The sequence below is a fragment of the Scyliorhinus canicula genome, chromosome 9, assembly GCF_902713615.1.
Source record: "Scyliorhinus canicula chromosome 9, sScyCan1.1, whole genome shotgun sequence".
Lineage (NCBI taxonomy): Eukaryota > Metazoa > Chordata > Chondrichthyes > Carcharhiniformes > Scyliorhinidae > Scyliorhinus > Scyliorhinus canicula.
The window spans coordinates 46823636-46848022 of record NC_052154.1 but is presented as its reverse complement, the minus strand read 5'-3'; the positions used below and the strand labels follow the sequence as shown (position 1 = coordinate 46848022).

Here is a 24387-nt window from a genome sequence, read left to right as displayed (position 1 = left end):
AGTCGCGCCTTTCCGGCCGGGGTTGCACGTATCTGGAAGAGGGCAATAGGCAATAATTTGAGCCAAGTGGCTCCAGTCTCTAGTCTCTGCCTGTAGTTTTGCCAGTTTCGTTTTTTAATGTCTGATTAGCTCTTTCTACCATTCTCGCTGCCTGGGGTCGGTACGCACAATGTAATTGTTGTTTTATTCCCAGCTGAGTACAAAATTCCTTATTGATCTGTCCCACAAAATGAGGTCCATTATCAGAACTTAATCAATGTGGAATCCCAAATCTAGGAACAATTTCTCGCATCAAAACTTTTACCACCGTGGAAGCTTTGTTATCCACAGTGGGGTAAGCTTCTATCCACTTATTAAATACATCAACAATAACCAATACATGTTTATAACATTGGCATCTTTCCAACTCAATGTAATCCATCTGGAGTGTCTCAAAGGGTCCCTCTGGTAACGGGGTTTTACCCATTTCACAGGGTATTGCTTTTCCAGGGTTATATTGCTGACATACCAGGTAACGACTGCTAATGTTTTGTACTATTTCCTGCAGCTTGGATGCCACCAAGTCTTCAGCAATATATCACCCGTAGCTCGTGCACCACAATGAGTTGCAAAGTGAACACATTCGGTGACCCAGGCTGCCAAGGCGTCGGTCATACAAGTTTGTCCTGCCGGAGTGACCCACAACTTAGTTACGTGATCATAATGACACCCCAATTCTTCCAACAACTCTTTCATACTTTTAGGAGCATCCTGCAACTGAACGACGTCGGCAATAGTTGGCTTTGGCTTTTCCGAGGGAGACTAGCTTGGTGAGCTTTTAGTCCGACTCATAATTTTTGGCACCACCATCTCCTTCCATTGGGAAGCTTCTTTGGTTTGGTGGTCTGCCTGTCTATTTCCTATATCTGTTGGGGGTTTTACCCGATGTATGGGCAGTGCATTATTATATTGCAGCCTTTTTCTTTATGCTCTTGGGAAAATAGTCACCTTTTGTACATATACTTGAATAGAATTTAAATATTTATCTGAGAAGTAAATTGGTTTCTTGTTTATTTTTTTAAAAAGTCAATATGTTTAACAAAAATTCTCTATTTTTCCCTTATACTTGGCCAAAGCCATGCGTGACTCCAAAGGCATATCTAGAGTCTGTATAAATAGTCACCCTTAAATCCCTTCCGAGGACACAGGCGCGAATTAGGGCAAATAACTCGGCTTGTTGGGCTGAGAACGGGGTTTCAAAGGCTGCTGCCTCCAAGGTTTGCCCGTCCTGATTTACTATCGCATATCCTGATAACCGCTCCCCCCTTTCACCGATGGAAGCACTTCCATCTGTGAACATGGTCAGGTCTGGGTCGTTAAGAGGGGCAGGTCCTCCCGGACAGGTGAATCTTCCTTTATAAGTGACATGCAATCGTGTCCAGAGTGTTCTTGCTCAAGGGGTGGATTGGTGAGAAGATTTGCAGGATTAATAGTGGTGCAATGGTGGAATTGGAGCTTTGGATTGTTCAAGAGATAAATCTCATACTTGTTCTGTCGAGCCATGGTGAGATGCTGAGTTTGGAGCTGGCCTAGTAATGCCGTGACTGAATGAGAGCCTAGGCTGAGAATAGCTTGTTTTAGCGGATACTGCCTGTACATACCCATGCTTGGGTCTCATAAGACAGTTTACAGGGAATGTGGCTTGTTCAGCTATTTTGTGTCATTAATATCTAAGTTGTTCTATCTTCGCATTCAACCTTTGCATGTCTAGTGAATTTACCATAGAAGTTTATGTCTTAAATCAAGTCACTACATATTGATTATACCTCTTCTAACCCTGTGTAGGTTGTCATGCCCTCAAAATCTAGTGGCACCCGTGTCATTGGCAGCCTGCTTCATAACAACCTTACTTAAAACACTGTACATATTTAATTCATATTATGAACAATACCGAAACGCGCGAGAATCAGACACAAGTTGTATACGCATCCGATGTCTTTCCCCGAATGTAGCTGTAGTCGAGCATTAAAATAAGCTATGTCCTTGGTCCAGTCCCTGACTGCTGGGATGCATATCTCATCAATAAAATTATCTAAAGCACCAGAGTTCATAGAGCAACATGTATCCTGTGTACGTGAAGTCAATAAGTCAATGATGTTCAAGCGCCTTGAAGTGCTTGTAGTGGTTCCGAGATCTCAAGAGTCATCACAAGTCTCCACAGGTGCTGCTGTCATGCCAGCCTTTCCTGAATGTTTAACCTAAAAATTGAAAGGAAAAGTGTCCTGGTTGTCACCAGGTGTTAAATGTTGTCCGTATGAAACTGTTCCTGTATGGGCCGAACACTTGTGTTATGCAGGGGTTAGTTGCCCATATATATATATATATATATATGCCAAACCTTTCATATCCATTTTATAATAACTCAACTGTCTCAAATTCCTGAAGCTTCTGCAAATATCGTGGCACCTATAGTTACTTGTAATTATCTGCACTATACGTCCTATGTTCTAATACCAAAGATCCATTCTGCATGGGACAGAGTGGCTTAATTAATCTGAAAATTAAAAGCTTAAGATTTGTAAGTTCCAATTAAAATGCATCTTCAGCTGTGTGGACTTTTCATTACTTTATCAGAATTAAAAAGGCAAGAGCTCACAGGCAAACCCAGCATAGGAGTGTCAAGACATCTTCTGGATTATACACAAAAGCTTGTTGAAAGGGTTAATTTTCTTGCAGAGACAAAAAGCGGTGTATAGTGGGTGGATTAATTGGAATGATGCCATTCGCATCTCTAAACGGTTTTTTTATATTTTTCACTCCAATGGACTGGGAGTAAAAGTTGGATTGCTGCCAAATTCCCGTTATCAAGTCTCAGAACGATATGTGCTCTCTATGGAGTTGCTTTAATCAGAGTTACTTTTCTGAAGTTTTAATTTCCAAGCTAATTTTGAAATATCAAACACAATATGTTATTGAATCTCTGACTAAACCAATTTTGCGCTGTATCGTGGTTCTTTCCCAGACAAACATGATCATGGACATATTTAATTTACCCATCTGTTCTTTATACTTAATTCTGCAATCTCATAGTTAAACCATCTGCGTTGTGAGACAGGTTAGTTTTACCCTACTGATGATTATTTGTGTCAGGGAAGTTTTAACCCTGAACTAATGAAACACCGGCTTGATCATATTTGTCATACGTATTTCAACTATCCTAACCTCCACTGAACACCATAAAACTAATATTTTCTTATTCTTACATACGTGATTTTGCACCATGATTAAAATTCCTTGTGTATCAAAATTACCCTGGAAATGCCAATGATAGCCTTTGAAAAGAAAAAAATGTTAACTGTACTCAAACTATAATCTTTAAAGGCAATGCGAGACAATTTGAAGCTTTCAAATATTAACTGTACTCAAACTATAATCTTTAAAGGCAATGCGTAAACACAGCTTGAAGCATAACTTTTAAAGTCAAAGTCTGAAAATGAAATATGAATTCTTTCCCTCTCTCTCTTGTCTAATTTTCTCCCTCTCTACGTAACTCTGTCTGTCTTTGGAACTCTTGTCGCTCTTTCTCTTTATCTGCCTACCTCTCCGTCTCTGCCTCTCCCTGACTCGCTCTCTCAACTTTCGCTGTCTCTATCAGTCCCTCTCTCTGTCTCTGGCACTCTCTCATTCAGTCTTTTCCTCTGTCTCTCTTTCTCTCTCTTTCTCTAACTCTCTCTCTCTAAAATAGTCCATGGTATGCTATCTCATATCTGTCCCAAGCGATCTGATCACACCCCAGCACAATCCCAACTGGCCTGGGCCAGACTCGAACACATGTTTGACTCGATGTCCATCCATCAAAAACAAGGTAATCATAGTCTAAAATGTTTCAGCTTGTATAATCATGGGATAAAATTCACTCTAATTTCAAACGGTGTTTTCTTTAATTTTAAAACTGGGAAATTAATTTTTACGCTTAAACAGCTATTTTTTTCCTATATGAGGTGTCTTAGAAACACCTGGCTTCTACAGTTAAGTAAAAATCCTTCTGGAGCATATTCTAAAATTCCAGATTATAAACCCAAGGTTACTTTCTCAGAAGATAAATCGTAGCAGAGAGATATTAACATTCACAGACCAAGCATACACATTCTCACAGGTCACAAATATCAGAGTAACGAGACAGAATTTTCACAATAGCTCAATTAAAATACTGAACAAAATTTTTCATTCTCCTTTTAAAAACTTTATCTGTGTTATTCCATTTAAGTCAATTTCCACTGATTAATTTTAGAGGCATTAGCTATTCTTAGAGACGTATATTTCTTTGTGCAGGTGACCTGCTTGCTGAAATGGATAAATTTTTGTACAGAATCGAAAGTGGTAGAGAACTTGGCATGATGCCATCTCCATCCGCTACGTGACCTCAAACATTATCCATCCTTTCTTTCAATTTTCAATGTTCGTTATTTAACCGGTTTTTGGAAAGAGACATTACTGGATGTTTATTTTTCTTTTATTTCAAATGAATTGAATTACTGCCGAATTTATCTGGACGACTTGAAACGATCTGAAGTTATTATTGACATGTATCCATTGTTAAGTTTCTAACCGAGAGGGGGATTAGTCACCCTCAGATATTCCTGAACAAACACTAATTGAGTGTTTAAGCCCCTTTCCGATCTTTTGGACTTCACTTAATTTGATTTTTTTTTCTCCTTGAGACATTCCGGGACAGTCATTAGCCGTAATTGTTGGCAGTTTTGTGATGCCTTTTGCCAGTTTGCACAATCTGTACTGCCGCTATCTTTACCCGCTTTATTGCTATGCTTAAAGGAGTCAGACCTCAATTCCTGTCTTCCAAATGGTGTGAAGGTTTAATTTATGTCATTTGTGCTTCTAACTTTATTTGTCTTGTCTTTACTTCTGTGTATCTCACCATTTTTCTCCGTTCCACAAAAATCACACCCATCTTTGATCATTGTTTTTTTACCAGAGTATTTTGCTCTTTAAGAACCAAAATAAAAAAATGTTTTAACTGACTCTTTTACTCATTTGGCCTTTATACCAGTCTGGTACCTCACCGTCTGTCCGCCTTGCCGAGTGACTCTAATTTTTGGCGGTCAAAGGTTTGACTACTCGCCTTGTCCACCGGCTCGAGTGGATTCAAGATTCAAGGCGGATAGCCTAATGACTTGGTTCTTTTCCCATATGCGCATTCCTTTTTTGTTAAGACCTTGGCTGTTTTAACTATTTCTTTCTCTGTCAATTTTATACCCAATTTTAATGCATTAGTTTTCCCCCAGTGGCCATTTTTCTTCTTCTAAATTTTTATGCAATTCTCCTGACAATTGTCTCAGTTGCTTGGAATATTCCGGATATTGTTCACACAAGGTTTGAAGCGCGCTTCCTCTATCAGAGGTTGTATCTAACGTATTACCCATCTCTAACACTATTGGCAGTTAATGATCCTTGCGATTATCCTTCATTTGGCTAAATGGTCCTGGACCACATATTCAATTATGAATTTAAACAGGGTTATCCTACCCTGTTGGCCGATTTAGGCAGGCTCATCCATGCCTGCAAGCTTATCTAACTACAAGGTTATGACGTCCTTGTTATGTTGTTACCTTAGGGTTGATCGCGCACCCTTCTAAAGCCTCTTATTGCGGGGGCACTTTTAGACAAAGGCAAGGATCATGATGATGCCGAAGCCTCTTCTGTAGCTATAACTGTAGGGGCTACACACCCTCCCTTAATGCACTAGTCCCTGACTGTGCCTGTGGCTATAACTGTAGGGGCCACACTCCCTCCCTTAATGCACTAGTCCCTGACTGTGCCTGTGGCTATAACTGTAGGGGCCACACTCCTTCCCTTAATGCACTAGTCCCTGACTGTTCCTGTGACTATAACTGTAGGGGCCACACTCCCTTATCTGATGGCAGATGGTCCTTCTGATTACAATTTTAATAGCGATCCTAGATCACTAATCCAATTTTGAATTTATCACAGGGTTATCCTGCCCTGATTTCCAATTGATTAAGGAGATTACGTGTGTGATGTTTTATGTCAGGGTCCACACGCTTTTTGCCCTGTTTGTGTTGTTAAGCAGGGTTATCCGCATCTGCAGGAGATTATAATTTAAATCACGGAGTAATCGCGATCCGGACAAACCAATCAACAGCTCAAAGGTGACACCGTAAAGATTCTATGTCACCCGCCTTACAAAGTTAACGGGAACCTTTTATCGCGAAGGTTTTAGGTAATAACAAGGACCATGTTGGCATCGATATCTCTTTACCTCCTTTAACTAAATCTTAGTGACTCTAACCCATCTCTTTTGAGGAATTCTATCCTCAGGGAATCCAACCCAACTCTTTTAAGGAATTTCAATCTTGGTGACTCTAACGCAGCTCGTTTGAGGAATTCTATCCTCAGGGACTCTAACCCAAGTTCTTTGAATTTCTGGGGTTCGCCGGACTGACCTGAATCTCGTGGGGACGTCTCCAGCAGCAGGCAGTAGGACAGGCTCGCGACCGGGAAAGCGAAGGGGAAAAACCAAAGTGAAAAAATACTCACTTTTGGGGGCCCTATTATCCCCAAGCGTCAGGAGACGATCTGCCGCTTACACCGTCTGCTTCTGTCGACACACCAGAGATGCCCGCATCCTCCACCAAACGATAATACTAAATTTTGCAGTCCAGAGGTAATCAGCAGTCGAACACCAGTTAAGTTCAAAGAGCCGTTTATTTACCGCGGGGCTTTAGTACAAGTGTAACTGAGTTACAGCAAGTTAAAAAGCAAACTTCTCTCAGTTACAGTTGACTATATATTCTTACAAAACCCATAAAGCTTTCAATCATTAGTGATGCAATTAGCTCATTATGCCCCTCCTTTAAGTCATTATTTTCTTCCCATGATTAGTAATACAGTTAGTTTCATAGCATAGTAATTCTTTATCAAAAAGTCCTACGGAGTAAATCTTCCCCCGGCTGCTTTTTGTTCCCACCACAGATTCTCACAGACAGTCAAGGTTGTGATAACGCCTTCTCACAGGAACAATTAATTTAACAAGGCACGTTCACACTGCTGTACAACTTGACATTCCATTTCCCATCAAGCTCTGATTTTTAACTTGACTAAACTCTCATTCCATTTCCCATCATGCTCTGATTCTAACTTGAGCCAAACTCTCATAGCAAGGTTCTAGGAACAGCAATGAGATAAATTGTTTTAGTGGTGTCAGTTGAAGAGAAAACCTTGGTAGGCACCAGAAGAGCTCCACTGTTCTCCATTGAATAGCACCATGAAACTTTTATGATCCCTGAGTAGGCAGATAGACATTCACTTTAATACCTTATCCAAAAGACAAGGATATTGTCATTTCCAGTCTGCTTCCCATCCCAGGAGATGGCAGTACCTTGTTTAAATCCCTGCATGAAATCAACATTATCAATAGTGTTGGGAATTTGGGAAAATAACTGGGTTATCAGTGAACTTGAGATGAAAACAAAATAGCAGACGAGTAACAAGACCCACCTGCATCTAGAGAGATTGAGGTGAGAACATGGTGGTACAGCGGTTCACAGCACCAGGGACCCAGGTTCATTTCCACCTTGTCATTGTGGAGTTTGCACATTCCCCGCATGTCTGTGTGCGTTTACTCTGGGTGCTCCAGTCCCCCCCCCACAGTCCAAAGATATGCCGATTAGGTGGATTGGCCATGCTAAATGACTCCTTAGTATCCAGGGATGTGCAGTTTAGGTTACGGGTTTTGGGGATTGCGGGGGAAGGGGGGGGGACCCCTTTCACAGACCCGTTGGGAGGAATGGCCTCCTGCATTGCAGGGATTTCTATGACCAAACCAGAAACATTGTTTACCAGAGATCAGTGAGGCTATACACGTGGAAACTTCTTAAGGAAAGGAATTTGAGGGGTGCTAACAGTTGAATCCACAGGGTGGGCTATCAGAGACTGAATAGTATCACTGCTCGCACCCTCATTTTGGAAGTGGGCTAGTTATCCATCCAACAGTCAGACTGGCCAGTTCCATCTATAATCCGAGCCACGGAGACCTGTTCCATCTAACTTTTAAAAGCCACGACAGATTGCAGATATTCTCCTCTAAAAGACGCAGTTTTGCGCTCTCGCTAAACCAGGAAGAAAAGTTTCCTCTGGATTGGTCACTTAAGTGGTATCATATAGTAATTATTAGCTGGATTTGACATATGCAGGCTTTCTAAAATTGGGTGCTGCTTGGGAAAGGGAGTGTCTCAGTGAGTTCAGGGAATGTGGGTATATTTTGGGAACAAGAAGTAACTTCAGATAAAGCAACGTGTTTAGCTATTAATATACTGGAGATTCATTAGTCTTTTTGTCGTGTGTTTTTAAATTTTCTTTTACTTGAATAAATATTCTTTATTAATTATACAACGACTGGGCGGTTTCTCACTGGGTTGTGCACTGTTTCTCACATTCCAAACAAACAAATATACACTAAAAACAAGTGATTCAAGTTATCCTTCAGTGCTTTGTGACACTTGCATGTAATATCAGTGGGGTTCTTAACAATTGGAAGTACAGGCTTTGACTAAAGCATAGTTGAAATTCACTCTGCACAAGAAAAAACTTCCATTAATGCCCTGCATCAGTACTCTTTTATTCAGTGAATTCTCTGGAGAGAAATTTATGCCTTTTGCTGACATCATATTTTGAGTAAACATCGTATCTCTCAGGAAAACATTATTTTTGGATTCAAAAATGGAGTTACCTTCACCCTCCAAACCATCGTGATCTTTTATGCTTAGATTAACACCAATGGTACATACATTAGACGAGTTGTGTCTTCAAAGTGTTTTTAGTGTTTCCTCACAACCAGCCTTGTAGCTGAACAGGGCACTTTAGGAGAACAATTGTGGAGATGACATCTTCGGCCATTTGCACGGGCAAACGGGCAGTCTAACATCACGGCTTGTAGTCTTAACATCTTCCCAATAAAGCTCTACTTTTGGTTGAATCTCCAAGGCCTGCAGCCTCAATCTTGAATCAACCACAAGATGGAATTGGTTTGCCGCCATCTCCACTTACTGGCACATTATTCTCTGGCGAACCACATGTATGGGCCCTTCCTGCTGATTCCCTTATTTCCTAGAAAAACAAAGAAAAGTACAGCACAGTAAAGGCCATTCGACCCTCCAAGCCTGTGCCGATCATGATGCCCTAACTAAAATAAAATCTTCTGCCCTTACTCTGTTTGTATCACTCAATTCTCTCCCTGTTCATGTATCCATCCAGATGCCTCTTAAATGTTGTTAATGTGCTTACTTCCACCACATCCTCTGGCAGTGAATTCCAGGCAACCACCACTCTCTACATGAAAAATGTACCCCTCACATCTCCCTTAAACTTTCCCCCCCTCACCTTGAACCTGTGCCCCCATGTAATTGACACTTCCAACATTGGAAGAAGCCTCTGATTATCCACTCTGTCTATGCCTCTCATAATTTTGTAAACCTCTATCAGGTCTCCCCTCAGCCTCTGTCTTTCCAGTAAAAACAATCCTACTTTATTCAACCTCTCTTCATAGCCAACACCCTTGAAACCAGGCAACATCCTGGTGAATTTGCTTTGCCTCTTCATAGCCAACACCCTCAAAACCAGGCAACATCCTGGTGAATTTGCTTTGCCTCTTCATAGCCAACACCCTTGAAACCAGGCAACATCCTGGTGAATTTTCTTTGCCTCTTCATAGCCAACACCCTCGAAACCAGGCAACATCCTGGCGAATTTTCTTTGCCTCTTCATAGCCAACACCCTCTAAACCAGGCAACATCCTGGTGAATTTGCTTTGCCTCTTCATAGCCAACACCCTCGAAACCAGGCAACATCCTGGTGAATTTTCTTTGCACTCTCTCCAAAGCTTCCAAGTCCTTCTGATAAGTGACCAGAACTGCACACAACACTCCAAATGCTGCCTAACCAAGGTTTTATATAGCTGCAACATGATTTCCCAACTTCTGTACTGAATGCCCTGGCTGATGAAGGCAAGCATGCCATATGCCTTCTTAATCACCTTGGCACCTGTGTTGCTACTTTTATGGACCCATGAACCTGCACACAGGTCCGTCTGTATGTTAATGTTTCTAAGGGTTCTGCCATTTACAGTATAATTCATACCTTGATTTGTTTAAAGTTACAAACCTGGTGACTGTAGTTATTAGGCACCTAAGATTTTGGGTATTATTTAAAATTAAGAGTTATGGTGAGTTGTTTTTTGAACCGTGCAGTCCCTTGGTGTAGGTACACCCACAGTGCTGTTAGGAAGGAAGTTCTAGGATTTTGATCCAGCCCAGGTGAATGAGTGGCAAAACATTTCCAAGTCAGGATGGTAAGTGACTCGGAGGGGAACCTCTAGGTGGCCGTGTCCCCATGTGTCTGTTGCCTTGTTCTGGATGGAAGTGGTTGTGGATTTGGAAGGACTGCCAATGGAACCTTGGTGAGTTGCTTAAATGCATCTTGCAGATGATACATTCTGCCACTACTGTTCGTTGGTAATGGAGGGAGTGAATGTTTGCGGGAGGAGTGCTTATCAAGTAGGTTGCTTGATCCTGTATCGTTTCAAGCTTCTTGAGTGTTGTTGGAGCTGCACTCATCCAGGCAAGAGGGAACAATTCCATCACACTCCTGACTTGTGCCTTGTAGGTGGTGGAAAGGCTTTGGACTGCATTTGGACATGCACTGCTTCAGTATCTGAGGAGTCGCAAATGGTACTAAACATCAGTGAACATCCTCATTTCTGCAACCTCCACAACCATCTTTCTTTATGCTAGGTATGACTCCAACCAGTGGCAGGTTTCTCCGCTGATTCTCTTTGGCTTCAGAATTGCTCGGCCTCCTTGATGCCATACTCGGTGAAATGCTGCCTTGATGTCAAGGGCAGTCCTCTCACCTCACCTCTGGCGTTCATCTATTCTTGTCCATGTTTGAATCAAGGCTACATTGAGATCAGGAGCTGAGTGGTCGTGGCGGAACCCAAACTAAATGTCAGTGAGCAGGTTATTGCAAAGCAAATGCCACTTGATAGTGCTGTTGATGACCCCTTCCATCACTTTACTGATGTAGCAGTAATTGGCTGGGTTGGTTTTGTCTTGTTTCTTGTGTACAGTACATACCTGATCAATTTTCCACATTGCCAGGTAGATGCCAGTGTTGTAGTTGTACTGAAACAGCTTGGCTAGGGGGTACGACAGGTTCTGGAGCACAAGTCTTCGATTAATTGCTGGAATATTGTCAGGACCCATATCTTTGCGGTATCCAGTGCCTTCAGCTGTTGCTTCATATCCTCTGGGGTGAATTGAATTGGCTGAAGACTGATATCTGTGACGCTGGAGAAGGTAGATGGATTGTCCATTCAACACTTCTAACTAAAGATTGTTGCAAATGCTTCAGCCTAATCTTTTGCATTTAAATCCATCATTGAGGATGGGGATATTTTTGAAACTACCTTCATTGAGTTGTTTAATTATTCATGACTTGATGTAGCAGCGCTGCAGAATTCAGATCTGATATGTTGATTGTAGAAGCACTTCACTCTGTCCATTACTTGCTGCTTGTGTTGTTTGGCATGCATACAATCCTGTGTTGTAGCTTCACAAGGTTGACTCCTCATTTTAGGTATGCCGGTGTTGCTCCTGGCAGGCCGTCTTGCACTCTTCATTGAACCAGGAGTCCCCTGGCTTGATGGTAATGTTAGAGTGGTAGATATGCTGGGCCATGAGGTTACAGATGGTGGTTGAGTACAATTCTGATGCTGTTGATGATCTACAGTGCTTCATGGATACCCAGTCTATCCCCTTTAGCACGCTGGTCGTGACACACAACACTTCCTCCCAGTAAAACAGTCTGAATCCTTTTGATCACTGGCAATTAAGCCACCTAGGCTTGTTGTCCTGTCAACTCCAGCACAGGCCATGTGCCACCTTTCATCTACTCTACATTTAAAACGACAGTTCCAAATTGTAATGATATTTTAAACCTCACAATTATATCAGTATATATAAATTATATGATTTGCTCTTGGGTATAGGGTACGCAAACTTCACTTTTTAAAGACACAAAAGAAAGCGATTGGCAGCCACTGAGAAGGATTATAAAAGATTTCAGGAAATCATCAATAGATTTCGGGAATGGATGGATATGTGCGAATACAATTTAATATACAAAAGTGACTTCATATATTTTAGCATTTTGCACTGTTACTATTGATTCATCATTTTCCCAACGGCATTTGTCAGGATAACTGGCCAATAGTTTCCTGCTTTCTGCCTCCTTTCTTGAATCGGTTTGTTACATTTGCTATTTTCCAGTCTTCTGGGATATCCAGAATCTCAGGAATTTTGGAAGAGTACAATCAATGCGTTCTCTATTTCTGAAACCACTTATTTTAGACTCTAGAAACGAGCCTTCATGTCTAGGAGACTTGTCTGCCTTTCGTCCCATTAGCTTGTCTAATATTTTTCCTGTGGTGATTCTTTTAAATTCTCCCCATGCTCCCTTCCCCCTCCACCCCATTTGTTTACTATAATTAGGAAGGTTTTTTTTACTGTCAAGGTAGGGACAAAATATTTGTTCCAAATCTCTGCGTTTTGTCGTTTACCAATCCTAATGCCCATTATTAATTTCCCAGTGTTGTCCTCTTTCTTCACCTATTTTCTTCCTTCATATATAGTTGCAGAAGTACTTAATATCTGTTTTGATATTTCCTGCATTTCTTGTTAGCTGTCGAAGCGTGGAATGATTTGGCAGTGGGTCTAGTTCATGCTGAGACCCTTGCATCTTTTGAGGGAAAATAGGTGATTATCGTATTCAAAGGAAGATGCAGGAATGTAAGGAGAGAACTAGGCAGTGGAAATCATTCTGGATTGCTCTCGCAAAAAGCCAGTACAGACACAATGATCCCATTGACCCCATTCTGTGCTGGAAACAGAAATGGTTGCACAGTTAAAGAATTATCTTTTGAAAAATATACCAAGTATTTACTTCTAATAGATTGCACTTGTTTCCCAATTACTATTCAGTACAGTCTGGAATAATTTGATAATGTGATTCGTGAATATATTTCACATGTAAATGCATCCTCTGCAAAAAGGAGCACATTATTCTTTGGATCATCCATATAATTTCTCAAGATACTGAAAATATTTTTGGTTTTCAATTGAATCATTCGGGTGCCGTCTGATCCCAGGAAATGACAATCTTCCAGGACCAAACAGCTTCACAAGTTTCAATTTACATATGGCCTCCCAGCAATTCACCACAATGAATCAGTACTACATGCTGAGTATAAGAGGCATAGAAAACTGTCATTGTCATAGTCTCTCTGTTTGTATAATACTATAGGTCGAGAGCAACTTTTTAAAGAAGAAAATCGTATTCCATTATAATGTATTAAACATCGGATGTACTAACTGTGTACGGCTTTCTTAAATTTTCTTTTTAATTTTTTTCAGAAAATCAGCTAATAATCTTGTTGGCTGACTTAAAGACACCCTACTTTAAACCAAAGCCAAAAGTGGTGTTACAGTGGAAGTGAGTAGCTATTTTTCAGTGCCTCTCTTGCTTTTATATACTTTTAAAGTACAGTAGTCGACTGTGCGGAGTCTACACGTTCTCCCCGTGTCTGCGCGCGTTTCCTCCGGGTACTCCGGTTTCCTACCACAAGTCCCGAAAGATGTGCTTGTTAGGTGAATTAGATATCCTGATTTCTCCATCGGTCTACCCGAACAGGAGTTGGAGTGTGGTGATGAGGGGATTTTCACAGTAACTTAATTGCAGTGTTAATGTAAGCCTACTTGTGACAATAATAAAGATTATTATAAAAACATTTTTTCTGTCCTTTTATTTCTTTCAGTGAGCTAGTGATTACCAACGTGGCACCAGGGGACTATGATGGAGACTCACAAATGGATGTCCTTCTCAGTCTTCAATCTAGGAAGTTCAATGACAATACAACCATTGTTATCTTCTGGGGAAATAATCAAACATTGGGTAAATCTATGCTTATCTACTTAGTTTTTCTGTTGTTAAAGTTATACTATTCTTCCAATACGAACTCTTCATATTTCCTTCTGTTTGCTGAGAGGAAAAGTCTGAGAGGAAAACTCCATCTACCATTCATCGACCCACTGGCCCAATTGATCAAGATCCCATTGCAATCGTGGATAACCTTCTTCACCGTCCACTATGCCACCAATCTTGGTGTCATCTGCAAACTTACTAACCATGCCTCCTAAATTCTCACCCAAATCATTGAGATAAATAACAGTGGACCCAGCATTGATACCTGAGGCACACCGCTGGTCATATGCTTTCAGTTTGAAAAACAACACTCTACAACCACCCTTTATCTTCTATCGTCAAGCCAATTTTGTATCCAATTGGCTACCTCACCCTGTATCCCATGAGATTTAACCTTGTGCAACAACCTACTCTGGGGTACCTTGTCAAAAGCTTTGCTAAAGTCTGTGTGCGCTGCTCTCATCTACCTTCTTGGTTACCCCTTCAAAAAACTCAAATTTGTGAGACATGATTTTCCACTCAAAAAGCCATGCTGACTATCCCTAATCAGACCTTGCCTTTCCAAATGCATGTAGATCCTGTCTCTTGAAATACCGTCTGAAAACTTACCCATAACAGACGTTAGACTCACCGGTCTGTAGTTCCCAGACTTTTCCCTGCAGCCCTTCTTAAACAAAGGCACAACATTTGCTACCCTTCAATCTTCAAGCACCTCATCTGTGCTATCAACAATTCAGTCATGTGAGAGTACCTTTAAGAAATGGGTGTTTATCAATGGGTATGTATATAAATATCTGTAGTGAGAGTACCTTTAAGAAATGGTGTTTACTACTGTAGTGATGTCAGAGTAGGTGGAACTGGGCTGTCTGTCAGCTTTTTACTTTCGCTTTAGGCTTTTTGCTGCAGGGTGGGTTTGGTTTCATTTTAGTTTTGGAGAAGCTGAAATCACGTGTATGAATCTGCAAGCTTAAGAATGTTCATTTGCTGGTTTCAACATGGTAACTGTTCTCAGTAGTGCATATAATCCTGATGTGCTTCTGTTAAAAGGTGTTTTTTTTAAGTCTTATGGATGTTAAAAGGAAAGTAAGGATTACTTAGTGTAGTATTCTTTGGGGGTTGTATTTGAATTAATGGCTGCTAAGATGTTCACTGTATGTTTTAAAAAGGTTAACTCGAGTTCATAGAATAAGCATTGTTTTGCTTTAAAAAAAAATACTTTTCCATTTCTGCTGTACCACACCTGTAGAGTGGGCCATGTGCTCCCCATACCACAATCTATCAAATGTTGTGGGTCAGTTGAACTCCATGATACACTTTGGGGTTCTCTAAACCCTGGACCATAACAATTCAAATATCTCTGCTAGGGGACCCACAATTTCCTAGCCTCCCACAACGTCCTGGGATACATTTCATTAGGGTCTGGGGATTTATCTACCTTGATGCACTTTAAGTCTTCAGCACCTCCTTCTCTGTAATATGTACCCAGGAAATGTTAGACAGAAAAAGATCCAAGTAGAACTCCTGGGTACATATACAACTGACCCCAAACAACCCCACTCCCGCCACCGCCTGACTATTCCCCCCCCCCCCAAGCGCTTGAACTGATCTTACCGCAGAATACCCTGCACCTAATATGAACAGCCCCCATTCCCAAATCAATCATCCACCCTATCCAACTCATCCACTCTGCCCATCTTACCCAATCACTTGTTCGTCCAAAGCTTTGACAAAGAGTCATTGGACTCGAAACGTTAGCTCTTTTCTTTCCTACAGATGCTGCCAGACCTGCTGAGATTTTCCAGCATTTTCTCTTTTGTTTCAGATTCCAGCATCTGCAATAATTATATTAAATATTAAATGCAGAGCAGCATCAAGGTGAGGGGAAGGCGATTTGACAATGATTGCAGCTTTATGGAGGATCCAGGCCAAGATTTCAAACAAAGCTTTGGAAATTGCACACCGATATGAGAATTGAGTGCCAGAAATTTCAATTATTCAAATTAATATAAATTCAACAACTTTGAATGCAAAGCAGGCTGGTTCTTTCAAAATAATATGCCTTAACTTGCAAGGTCCCCCAAAGCTGCACTGTCTGGATCTCACCTCGCCTTGAGTTGGAAGGTTAGGCAACATAGGCTGGCGGAAAAAATTAACGTACATGGCTGGGCATGAAGTGGGAAACTGACGCTGAACTTGAGGAAATTCAGGCAATACTATCGTAACCTTTACAAATAAACTATCATGACCCAAATCTGCATCAGAGCAAATATAATTCCAACAGATCTATCTCAAACAATGCCACTGTTCAATAATTAATTTTGATGGGTGATGTGGTTTGATGGGAAGGCAACGCGTTAATAAATCTTATTATTTTTTAAGAATTTAGAAATATAAAGAACTTTCTTCCAATAGCATCTTTCAAGATCACAGGACGTATAATTGCTTTACCGCCAATAACGTTTAGCTTTGAAGTGAAGATATTGTTCTAATTTTTTCTAAAAGGCATGAAAAATATTGGTTACGGCACTCGGGTGATTCCCTTGCTGTTCTTCAAAATAGGCCCATGGAATATTTTGCATCTACCTGAAAGCATTGATTTGGCCTTGGTTTAATATCTTGGGCAAAAGAAGGAAGCTGCAATTGTACGCAATTCACTCTGCACTGCACAAAGTGTCCTTCTCGATTTTGTGCTCAAGTCTCTGGAGTGGATCTTGAAGCTGTAACCTTCTGAAGGAATTACTTTTTTCAGCCAGCATTGATAAAACATTACATGGAGCATGGTAGCACAGTGGTTAGCACTGTTGCTTCACAGCTCCAGGATCGCAGGTTTGATTCCCAACTTGGATCACTGTCTGTGTGGAGTCTGCACATTCTCGCTGCGTCTGTGTGGGTTTACTCCGGGTGCTCCGGTTTCCTCCCACACGTCCAGAAAGACGTGCTGTTAGGTAATTTGGGTATTCCGAATTCTCTCTCTGTGTACTCTAACGGACACCAGAATGTGGTGACTCGGGGTTTTTCACAGTAACTTCATTGCAGTGTTAATGTAAGCCTACTTGTGACATTAAAGATTGTTATTATCTCGTTGCAGTTCCTGGGACCTTGTTGTGAGCAACTGTGTACCCTTTTTTAACTTTATTTTTATGGAAAAAAAACTTTATTGGTTGGAAAGCAATGAAATGCTCTGAGATCTTGAAAGGCGCTACTTATCAAGATTTTAGAAATATAATACCAATGATGCCAGGGATCCATAGAATGTCACTGTACCTATTCTTCTGGTGGTGGACCATGATAATTATTTTTAACTTTCTGATTTTATACCATTGAAAACTTGTATAATTGTTCATTTCTAGTGCATCATGTTAAAACTCTATATTTAGTATTGTGCAAGAATTTTCCAATTGCTAGTTACATGTAAATTATTTGTTTTTCTTTCCTAGATCCAAATCTTTTTACCATTTTAAAGCACAGCTTTTTGGATGAACCATTGGTTCTGGAGTAAGTATTTTCAGTCTTAACCTGTATTTGAATATGTGAGTCTATATAATAAATAGCATCATTTGATCTCTGCTAGTTCTGCGTTTTTCAAAGTGCGGGTCGTGAGCCGCGTGTGGATGTGGGAGGATATTGGAAGGATTGCCGTGTTCCCAAAAGAAGAATTTCTTCTTGATACGCCTATCAGTCGGCAACAGCATTTGAAATGAGAACCGCTTTATAATCAGTCCTGCAGTCTTCCAACCATAAGATGTAACAACGAGCAGGTCAGCGCACACTGCACATACACGGTGCCAAGCGCCCTGTAAGTGCGTGTTTTTGGGGTTTTTTTAAATCACTTGGGAGGCGAGCTTCTTTCACTTTCAAGCAAGGTAAGAGAACTCTGAGCATGGATTGTTACAAGAAAGAGATGGGTAGAGACACAAATAGGCAGTGTATTGACTGGCCAGGATCTCACATCGGAGTCTGTTGTTGAGAGCTACTCAGGAGAATCCATGACAGGACAGAGCAGTGCTAGTGTTAGCTTTGTTCGTTTACAGAGCTCTAGGGCCCTGATGAACAGCCGACAAAGAAGAAACTTAAATCGGGAACAAAGCAGTATCAAGATGATTTCTTGAAGTGCGGCTTTGTTAATTGAGCCAATGCAAATCTTGGGTTCAAAGCCTATGTGTGTTATATTCAAGGAAGTACTGACAAATGAGGATTTAAAACCTTAAAACTGTAAACGCTTTTGAAGACTGCATGGAGAGCTCGAGAACAAACCTCTTGATTTTTAAAAAAAGATGTGGAGAGAACTAAAATTATCAGCTGAAGCCCTTAGCAGGAATGTAACATTGACTGACAAAACACAATTAAGCTCTTGCATGGTAGCTTACCCCATAGCTAAAGAGAAAATGCTCAACACTAGCAGAGAGATTAATTCTCCCGGCAACATTAGACAAGGCTCGAACAGTCCTAGATGAGAAGTCCGTTGAAAAACTGATATGCATCTTGCTTAGTGATAACAGTGGCTTGCCAAATGGTGGATATGTTTGGTATGGTTTTGTTGAGGATTTGCTGGGCTTTTTGACATTACCAACCAACACAACTGCACACAGATCTTTGAAGTGTTGAATAGTGATGTGGTTCGAAAGTGCGGGCTCGACTGGGTTCATTGCAGTCTAATCGCAAGCGATGGGGCAAGAAACATGACTGGGAAAAACAGCAGAGTTATAATAAGGATTAAGGAGGCAGCTGGTCAGGACATTGTTTGGAATCATTGCGTTATTCACTGCGAGGCGGGGCATCGAAAGGATTTCCATCTGATCTTGACGTGATGTTGAAAGGAATTGTGAAAGTGGTGAATTTCATTAAATGCAGCGCACTTCAGCAGCACGGTGGCGGTGGTTAGCACTGCTGTCTCACGGCGCCTAGGACCCGTACTCAATCCCGGCCCAGGGTCACTGTCTATGTGGAGGTGCACATTGTCCCCTTGTCTGCATGGGTCTCGCCCCCAAAACTCAAGATGTACAGGGTAGTTCAATTGGCTGCGCTAAATTGCCCCTTAATTGGAAAAAAGAATTAAGTACCCTAAATTTGCAATAAATAGATGCAGCACACTGAATATCAGGCTTTGAGGCTCTGTGTTCCGATAAGGGCTGAGCACACACAATTGTTCCACACGAGTGACGCTGGCTGTCAAGGGGTCAGGTGCTTGGCAGAGTTTAGGAACTGAGGTATGAAATCCATGCTATGCTTGAGAAGTTGCCCCATCTGGCTGATTTGTTTGGTGATGAAAGTTAGATGCGAAGTCTGTCTTAGCTTGCAGACATCTTTTCAATTCTAAATGAACTGAACCTCAAATTACAAAGGAAAGGTGATGATTGCTTTCAGCACTGTGAAGAAAGAAATGTTTTCCAAAAGTCATTGAAAGTTTGGCAAGTATGAGTACAAAACCAAAACTACTACATGTTCCCCACACTGCTACAGCACGTCGAAGAAAATTGTTATAGTCAGGAAACTGGCAATAGACTGACGAGCCTTATTCAGTTGAATTTGGCTGCGCTGATGAACAGTTTTTGTCGCTACTTTCCAGAGGAGAAGCTTCAGATTTTGAAATAGAAGAAGTGGGTGAAAAATCCTGAGTTTGAAACCCCAGAGTCAGTTAGTAATTTGCAACTGACTCCAAATAAAGGACTGAGCTGCTGTACTTGACCTGTGACAGCACATTAAAAAATATGCCACAAATATCACACCCTGGCTGGTGCGTGGTCAATTCTAGTCCCATTTGACCCGGAGTCGCAACACCGATGAAGTTAGATTTTCTTTAAAATACCCAAGGTCCTTGTCTGAGCCCAATAAATTGCAGTCACCAGATTTGTAACTTAGTGCAAGTAACCTTTTATTATGTACAGTACTATAATTAATCCTAACTACCACCGCTCTCTGTACACACTCTTGGGCAGTCCTTCAGTGTCAAGGATAACTTGCTTCCACTTGGAGATGCGCTCTGGGGTGGCTGAGTAGTCCAATCCTGGATCCGCAAACTCTGCAACAGGTTTGGCAGGCGGTGCTTGATGAGGTGGGTGGGAAGATCTGGATTTGGCGCTCTGCTTCCGCCATTTACACTTGGTCTCTGCATTCTCCACCCTGCAGGGCTCAAGGTGATTGCTCTCTCTCTCTCTCTCTCTCTCTCTCTCTCTCTCTCTCTGTCTCTCTCTCTCTCTGTCTCTCTCTCTCTGTGTCGCTCTCTCTCTGTGTCGCTCTCTCTCTGTGTCGCTCTCTCTCTGTGTCGCTCTCTCTCTGTGTCGCTCTCTCTCTGTGTCGCTCTCTCTCTGTGTCGCTCTCTCTCTGTGTCGCTCTCTCTCTGTGTCGCGCTCTCTCTGTGTCGCTCTCTCTCTGTGTCGCTCTCTCTCTGTGTCGCTCTCTCTCTGTGTCGCTCTCTCTCTGTGTCGCTCTCTCTCTGTGTCGCTCTCTCTCTGTGTCGCTCTCTCTCTGTGTCGCTCTCTCTCTGTGTCGCTCTCTCTCTGTGTCGCTCTCTCTCTGTGTCGCTCTCTCTCTGTGTCGCTCTCTCTCTGTGTCGCTCTCTCTCTGTGTCGCTCTCTCTCTGTGTCGCTCTCTCTCTGTGTCGCTCTCTCTCTGTGTCGCTCTCTCTCTGTGTCGCTCTCTCTCTGTGTCGCTCTCTCTCTGTGTCGCTCTCTCTCTGTGTCGCTCTCTCTCTGTGTCGCTCTCTCTCTGTGTCGCTCTCTCTCTGTGTCGCGCTCTCTCTGTGTCGCGCTCTCTCTGTGTCGCGCTCTCTCTGTGTCGCGCTCTCTCTGTGTCGCGCTCTCTCTGTGTCGCTCTCTCTCTGTGTCGCTCTCTCTCTGTATCGCTCTCTGTATCGCTCTCTCTCTGTATCGCTCTCTCTCTGTATCGCTCTCTCTCTGTATCGCTCTCTCTCTGTAGGTCTTGATAATTACACCTAGGTATAACTACAAATCCTGTAATACTCCTGTTGACCCTCCTAAAAAAGGCCTTTGGGATAAGGATGGGGAGGCACTGGAACAGGAACAAAAACCTCGGGAGCACCGTCATCTTGACTGACTGCATCCTGCCCGCCAGCGACAGCGGCAACATGTCCCATCTTTTAAACTCCTCCTCCATTTGCTCCACCAGCCTAGTGAGGTTAAGTTTGTGTAGGGCCCCCAGCTCCTAGCCACCTGGACTCCCAGGTACCTAAAGCTCCTCCCTGCCCTTTTCAGTGGGAGCCTACCAATCCCCTCCTCCTGATCCCCCGGGTGCACGACGAACAGCTCACTCTTACCCAGGTTGAGCTTGTACCCTGAAAAGCCCCCAAATTCCCTAAGAATTTCCCTTCATCACCTCCGGCATTCCCCCCACTGGGTCCGCCACATATAGCAACAAGTCATCTGCGTAAAGTGACACTCGGTGCTCCACCCCACCCCGCACCAGACCCCTCCAATTCCTCAACTCCATGGCCAGGTGCTCAATTGCCAACGCAAAAAGCAAGGGGGACAGGGGACATCCCTGTCTTGTCCACCTGTACAACCGAAAGTACTCTGATCTCCTCCTATTTGTGGCTACGCTCGCCATCGGGGCCTCATATAACAGCCTCACCCAACTGACAAACCCCTCCCCGAACCCAAACCTTTCCAGCACCTCCCACAAGTACCCCTACTCAACCCTATCAAAGGCCTTCTCCGCATCTAATACTACCACTAAGCCCGCCTCCCCTTCTACCGTCGGCATCATTATAACATTCGGAACCTATGTATATTGGTGTTCAGCTGCCTTCCCTGCACAAACCCCGTCTGGTCCTCATGAATGACCCCCGGCACACAGTCCTCTATCCTTGTGGCCAAGATCTTCGCCAACAGCTTGGCATCCACATTTAACAGCGAGATCGGCCTATATGATCCACACTGCAGGGGGTCCTTGTCCCGTTTAAGGATCAAGGAAATCAGCGCCCATGACATAGTCGGGGGGCAAAGCCCCCCCCCCCCCCCCCCCCACCCCTCCCTTGCCTCGTTAAAGGTCCTAACCAACAGGGGGCCCAGGTCTGCGTACATTTTATAAAATTCGACCGGGAACCCATCCGGCCCCGGCGCCTTCCCCGACTGCATGCTGCTTATCCCAGTAACCAGCTCCTTCAGCTCAATTGGCGCCCCCAGCCCCTCCACCTGCCCCTCCTCCACCTTCGGAAATCTCAGCCTGTCCAAAAAGCGCCCCATTCTCCCCCCTCCACCGGGGGTTCGGACCGGTACAATTCCCCATAAAAGTCCCTGAAGACCCCATTAATGTCCACCCCCCTTCGCACCACATTTCCTCCCCTATCCTTCACTCCACCAATCTCCCTGGCCGTGTCCCGCTTACGGAGCTGATGTGCCAGCATCCTACTCGCCTTCTCCCCATATTCGTACATCGCTCCCTGTGACTTCCTCCACTGAGCTTCCGCCTGTCTAGTGGTCAGTAAGTTGAACTTGGCCTGAAGGTTATGCCGCTCCCTCAGCAATCTCTCCTCCGGAGCCTCCGTGTATCTCCTGTCCACCCTCACCATCTCCCCCACCAACCTCTCTCTCTCTCTTTGCTCTCCCCTCTCTCTATGGGCTCGGATGGAAATCAACTCCCCTCTAATCACCGCCTTCAATGCCTCCCAAACCGTCCCACACTTGGACCTCCCCATTATCATTGGCCTCTAAGTACCTTTTGATACACCCCCGAACCCGCCCGCCCACCTCCTCATCCGCCAGCAGCCCAACCTCCAGGTGCCAGAGTGGGCGTTGGTCCCTCTCCTCCCCCAGCTCAAGGTCCACCAAGTGCGGGGCATGATCCAAAATGACTATGGCCGAATACTCGGCATCCTCCACCCTCGAAATCAGCTCCCTGCTCAGAACAAAAAAATCGATCCGCGAATAGGCTTTATGCACGTGGAAGAAAAATGAATACTCCCTGGCCCTCGGCCTCGCGAACCTCCAAGGATCCACCCCTCCCATCTGGTCCATAAACCCCCTCAACACCTTAGCTGCCGCAGGTCTCCTGCCTGTCCTGGACATGGATCGATCCAATGGGGGATCCAGCACTGTATTAAAGTCCCCCTGCCCCCCCCCCCAATATCAGGCCCTCCGTCTCCAGATCCGAAATGCGGCCCAACATGCGCCGCATAAAACCCGCATCGTCCCAGTTTGGGGCATAGACATTCACCAGCAACACCCGCTCCCCTTGCAACTTGCCGCTCACCATCACATACCTCCCGCCACTGTCAGCCACCACCTTTGACGCCTCAAACAACACCCTTTTTCCCACCAGGATCGCCATCCCCCAATTTTTGCATCCAGCCCCGAATGAAACACTTGGCCTACCCAGCCCTTCCTCGGTCTAACCTGGTCCGCCACCTTCAGGTGCGTCTCCTGGAGCATAGCCATGTCCGCCTTCAGCCCCTTCAGGTGCGCACACACACGGACCCGTTTGACCGGCCCATTTAGCCCCCTCACATTCCAAGTTATCAGCCGGATCAGAGGGCTCCCTGCCTCCCTCCCGTGCCGACATAGCCGATCCCCTGCCCGCCCCAGGCCAGCGCCCCCCGCTCGGCCCGTTCCACACGGCGGCAAACCCCCACCCCGGCCCCCCCTGCATACTCCAGCTCCTTCCTGGCCATTTCATCAGCAGCCCGGTACCCCCCCCCCGCCCCCCCGCTAGGCTAGGACCCCTCCCAGCCGCGTTACTCCCTCCATAGCACTCCCGTGAGCCAGCTAACCTCTGCTGACCCCGGCGGCTCCCGCGACACCTCCGACCCCTCCCAACGTGGGGCTACTTCTCCTCCCCCATACCCATCGGCAGACCCTCCTCTTCCCCTCCAGCTCTCGTGTGGAGAAAAAAGCCCGCGCTTCTCAGCTCCGACCCCGCCCCCATCCACCCTCAGCGTGGGAAACAAAAGAAAAGCCCGCGCTTACCCCCTGCCCGACCCCGCCTCCTCGAGGGTAGCCCCCCTTGTCGGCTCCCACCACCAGCTCCCCACACTTCAAGCCTACCCCCCAACTCGAGCCCATCCACCGAACCCACGCAAAAAAGACAGCGCCCCACCCGCCCTAGAAACAACGCACAACCAGCATAAAACAGCATGAAACATAGAACCCTCCACCAAAAGTTAACACAGTTATTTACAAACCCCCGACCCTCAGTTAGAGTCCAACTTCTCGGCCTGCACAAAGGCCCACGCCTCCTCCGGGGACTCAAAGTAAAAGTGCCGGTCCTTGTAGGTGACGCACAGACGCGCCGGCTGTAACATGCCAAACTTCACACTCTTTCTATGGAGCACCGCCTTCGTCCGGTTGTACCCGGCCCTCCGCTTAGCCACCTCCGCATTCA

At 44.1% G+C, this 24387-nt stretch overlaps 1 protein-coding gene across 1 annotated transcript in view; it reads left to right on the top strand.

Moving 5' to 3' along the window:
• The window catches only part of itfg1 (integrin alpha FG-GAP repeat containing 1), a 357461-nt gene that overhangs the window by 25647 nt on the left and 307427 nt on the right, over positions 1-24387 (top strand). Inside the window, exons 2-4 of the mRNA XM_038806657.1 lie at positions 13485-13563; positions 13886-14022; positions 17490-17547. Coding sequence (XP_038662585.1) covers positions 13485-13563; positions 13886-14022; positions 17490-17547 — 274 coding nt within the window. The remainder of the gene's footprint in view (positions 1-13484; positions 13564-13885; positions 14023-17489; positions 17548-24387) is intronic.